This window comes from Vicia villosa, unplaced genomic scaffold (assembly GCF_029867415.1).
Source record: "Vicia villosa cultivar HV-30 ecotype Madison, WI unplaced genomic scaffold, Vvil1.0 ctg.001170F_1_1_3, whole genome shotgun sequence".
NCBI classification, from domain to species: domain Eukaryota; kingdom Viridiplantae; phylum Streptophyta; class Magnoliopsida; order Fabales; family Fabaceae; genus Vicia; species Vicia villosa.
In genome coordinates, this window is record NW_026705516.1 from 60,126 (window position 1) to 65,223 (window position 5,098).

At 32.9% G+C, this 5,098-nt stretch overlaps 1 protein-coding gene across 1 annotated transcript; it reads right to left on the reverse strand.

Annotated features, from left to right (window-relative positions):
* Window positions 1–2,156: 2,156 nt before the first annotated feature.
* On the reverse strand, window positions 2,157–3,795 carry LOC131633744 (protein WHAT'S THIS FACTOR 1 homolog, chloroplastic-like). Its single transcript, XM_058904432.1, has one exon. It carries the CDS (start codon window positions 3,758–3,760, stop codon window positions 2,405–2,407), a length of 1,356 nt encoding a protein of 451 aa, XP_058760415.1. The 5' UTR covers window positions 3,761–3,795; the 3' UTR covers window positions 2,157–2,404.
* Between the last annotated feature and the right edge of the window lie 1,303 nt (window positions 3,796–5,098).

Consider the following 5,098-nt stretch of genomic DNA (forward strand, 5'->3'; position numbering starts at 1 on the left):
CAAATATTTTATTCTAACAAATTTTCAAATATATTATAATTTATTTTCTATACAGAAAAGTATATGATGAAAGCAATAAACAATTTTAAAAATTATACTAAGATTGATTAGAGCTACTACTTAGTATTACATGTTATTGTTCCAATAATAACAGAAAATTTGCAAGTGATTAAATAAATGTACTAGAAATAGTCTTACATAAAAAAAATTAACTCACTTTTAATGTTTCTTTTATAGAGTTATTATTTATAAACTCAAAAATGAGTTAAAAGGAAAAAGTGTCACATGAATAATGGTAGTCCTAAGTCTAATGACACTTGTCATATTCATACTCCTTCTCGCAGATGTCGCCACCGGCTCCTGGACATAGACCGGAAGTGTGGGTGTAGATGCACTAGTTGCAGTTTGTAGGCAACACTTGAACACTTGTGAAAAAATATATTTCATTAAAGATTGCAACCTTGTGAAACAACACTATTTAGCCTATAAATATGACATTTCAAATGAAAAAAAAAACGTAGATAACTCTCATCTTGAGTGTGAATTCTAGATTTACATCTTCCTTACATTTGAGTTTCCATTTGGACTGGAGGAGCTGTTAATTTTGACAAACTTAATCAAATGGAATGAAGCTTTGGAGACACATAAATTTTAACTCTCTCATGTTTTCATACTGCTTTAATCTTAATCATCTATGCATTAATTAATATTAATGATTTTTTATATTAGACTAAAATGAGTAGATAAATTTTGCTTTAAGATCTTGATAAAAACTTGAAAGATATAATGAACAACCATGGTCTCGAAAATACAATATTTAGAGGTAGGGTTTATTTAGACATATTTCATGAAAATTTATTCAAACAAGCAAGTTGAATTCCAATGGATTAATGAAAAACATAGTTCGAGGTTTTTTAAGGTTAATCAAGAAGAATTGTAGATAATTTATTCAACACGATAAAAATTAGTTCATGTAATTCACAAAAAATAACTAGTGGATATCTTATTATATTATGTTTGTAAACCAAAAATGGCTAATTTTTATCTATACATAAATTCCTCAATATACTTTAACTTTAAATCATACTAGTAACTCATCACAAAAAAGTGATTTAGCCAAGAAAAAAGCTTGAGAATGTCGTGTTAAATTGAATACTCTAAAGTTCAGCACATGCACATTCAAGTTTCTATAACAAACACTGCCTTTTAAAAGGGTGGGCAAAACAGATAGGATAGTAATGTTTTGAAGATTCATCCATCCATCTAGGTGAGGTGAGGCTGTGAAGCATCTTCCATTTAATTTTGACAGTAACATACAGCAAGTTGGGATGCAAAGTAAATATGGTCAATAATGGAGGACCATAGCAGACAGAGATGATGTTTCGTTCTAACTCAACCAACTAGGCAAAATTGAACACTACAAGCATATAATTTAAGACTGAAAAATACACATAAAATAGATAAACATCAATTAGTTATCACTTTAAATTAATGATTTGAAAATAACAGGAAAAAGATTAACTATTCTTGACTTTCCGCTACGTAAGCACAATTGACATTCTAACTTCTCAAATTAATTAAATGGGGGTATACATCACAGAAGCCATTGACTTATTAAATATCTCAATAATTTGAGAGTAAGTCCTCATTTTGGTTCCTCAGTATAATGTGTGAAGCGATATCACTATAGTCCCCAGAGGCATTCAATGACCAAACTAACTAACGAGAGACACATTCGAGGTTCAAACTTACCAGGGACAATTTTGTAACTTAAAACAATCACATTCATAAAGCACCTCACAGTGGCCACGGCCCGCAAACATCAAGTCTCCTTATTGAACATCACTACTCAAAAGAAAAATCATATGAATGCAACCAGTAATGATAAATGTCCTTCGTACGAATTCATTTCTAGGAAAAGATGAAAAATGTCCTGCATATCAAATTGTTTATGCTGTTAATACTTTCACCTTTACCATCTTTACTACGTAAAGATGAGACCATCCAAAGGAAATGAGTACTAAGTTTTGTCGATACCCTTTAATAACATTAGAGCCTAGAATTATGCATTTAATTGTCACCTATAATGGTTCACTGCATATAGTACTCAGCTGTGTATGTAAAACATGCTGTTTTGGTTTTCCTGTGCCCAAATGCCAGAAAATAACTCATTTCCCATCATACCATAGCCACTATTTAACAACAATGCACGCAGGTACAAGTACAATCTTTATTCGGTATACATCTTTTCATGTATAAATGAGACCAAATTTTGTTTAAAGATACAAAGCAATACAAAATTGACTTACAATGAGGTATTCAATTGAATGTTCTTAAGAACATTGAAGTTTGGATCGAAACACAACAAACTTCCACCTCAATAAGTTATAAAGTTTCGTCACGCTCACATGATCTCTCCAACATCCATCTCAGAATCATCCTCGAGTATAGGATCCTTGTACTCCAAGGTATCCTTTTGCTCAAGCTCCACATTCAAATCCTCCACATCAGAATCACTCTGAAGCAAACGCAAACCATCACCACCTTCCTCGTCACTCTCAGTTTCCGCCTCAAACTTCTTTTTCCTCCCTCTATAACCAACAAGACTGAGAAGCTTCTCCCTCCACAGAATCAAAGGAGATTTCTCAATAAGCTCCGAACCGTCATAAGCTTCAGTCAAAAACACACTAAACCTCTTCCCTCTCTCCGAAACATAAAAAATACCACAATGCTTAAGCAAAAGCCTCATCAACTTCTGAGGCATAACTAACTCCCATCGAAAGTGAGTGAGGTGATCTGTCACCAACCTCTTCTCAACTGTAAAACTAAGCAACTCGTGCATCACAGCAACAGCCCTTTTATCAAATTCTAAAGACCCGGGTTTTAAACCCTTTGCATCAGCATAAGGTGACAAATAAGATCTACCCTGAAACAGTTTTATCTTTTCTCCATAATAACTATGCACCCTCTTAAAATTTGAAGGAAATTTCAAAGGAAATGGTAACGAAAGCAAACCCGGGGTGCGCGAAGTTTCAGTTTCCGACATGTTCTTCTTCTCAATCTCTGTGATAGCCCATTCAGGCTTCCAAGAAACAAGCTCCAAGAACTCAACATCCTCAAGAGAAGGCTTCACAACACGAAAAAGCTGAGGATACTGATTCACCCAACGAGTTCTAAAATCCATTGGCAACCCAAAATCTCTTCTAAAATGCGCAATCTTCTCCAACGGAAGCCGCTTATCAACCGACATCATAAGAAACCTCGTAACATACTCCGCAGCTTTATCCTCATTTTCCTCGACGACCCTTTTGTGTTCTTCCATCAAGTCTTCAGCTTTATGCGTCAAACCACACCACAACACACCATTTCGATCCTTATAGAGCTCAAAAAGCTTCGGGGTTTTGCGAAGAAAATCGGAGATTCTGTGGGGTTTGGGGAGGTTGATTTGTTTTCTGTAATGAGAAAGGGAACGAACGGGAATAACCATTTCTGGTTCTTGTTTGAGGAGTTCCATTAGGAAGATGATTTTGGAGGTTATCTTCCACTTCTCGGTTGCTACTTCGAGTTCGTGAACCCGTTTCTTCTTGCTTCTGTCTTGGACTCGTTTGCTTGTTGTCATCCATCGTTCCCAATGCGAATGGCAGCAACTTTTTCTCCATGAATCGATCTCTGGTAATCCGAAACGCATTGATTTCACGAAGTTTTGGGGTTTAAGGATTTGTGTTTTTGTTTCAGTGACATTGTTAAACAGTGCTTTCATCGAAGACGAGACGAAAACTGCTTCTTGATTGGGCCTGGCTGTAAAGTGGGCTGGGTTTAAGTGTTTTTACGTAGACAATTTAGGAAATTTTTTTATGGACCCCAACTTTCTTGGGAGTCAAGATCCTCTCCATTTTTCTCTTCTCATTTTATCAATTACTAAAGTTTTGTAAATATAAATGCAATAATGTGACATTTGATGAATCCACTTATTTTTAATACACTATAAATGTCTTCAAAACTATAGTAATGGAGAGGAAAAATGAAGAAGAAAAATGGAGAGAATCTTGACTCCTTTCTTGGACACCCGCGGTGAAAATACCAAAATGTTCTTATACTTCAGAAAAAGTATTTTCGGATATGCATTTCCAAAATCACCTTTTTTTTTAAGAGAAGACGTCTTCGAAGATGCATATCCGAAATATTCTAATTTTTGGTCTTGGAATGTTTCGGATATGCATATCCGAAATTAAAATTAAAGTGAATCAATACAATTAATAGTATATTTAATTATATTATAATCAAGATATAATAATAATATTAGTCTAATAAATATTTAAATTAACATCTTATTTACTATTTTTTTATGATGCATAAAAAAATCATTTGAAAAATTAATGTAATTTGAAATTTATATTAAAATAAGAATAAAGTAGTAAATAATTTTATTCTTACTTGATCTCTTTTATTTTAAATTTTTGTTGAATAATTATAAATATATTTATTTTTTATATAATTATAATATTGTAATAAAAAAATAATTAAATTTTTATGAGTTTTTTTTAATTTATAATTGGAATTAGAAAAGAAATATCAACGGTATTATCATTACTAATATTCATAACTTATAAATTATATCAATTTTATGATATCTGAATTAATCAATATTCCAAAAATTTTAATTTTTTGGGATTTTGATTAATTCGGATATGCATATCCGAAAAAACCTATGTTCATTTTTTGGGAGGTTTTTTCGATATGCATATCCGAATTAATCAAAAATTCAATTTATTTTGTGTTTTCGAAAATGCTTCTCCGAATTAACCAAAATCCCAATTTTTTCGGAGATACATCTCCGAATGGTATTTTCGTATTTCCAGTAAGGGTTTTCACCGCTGGGGTCCGTAAAGAAATTTCCACAATTTATTTATAGAACCACGTGGCTTCTTAGGAACTCGTGGCGAAATTTCATAAATGTCCCTATATTTCGGAAGTGCATCTCCATATGCATCTTTTTCTGAAAAAATGTGATTTCAGATGTGCACATCCGAATAAACCATTTTTTAGAAAAAAGACAATTTCGTTGTAGACCCCCAAGGGGGAGACCCCTGCTAAAAAC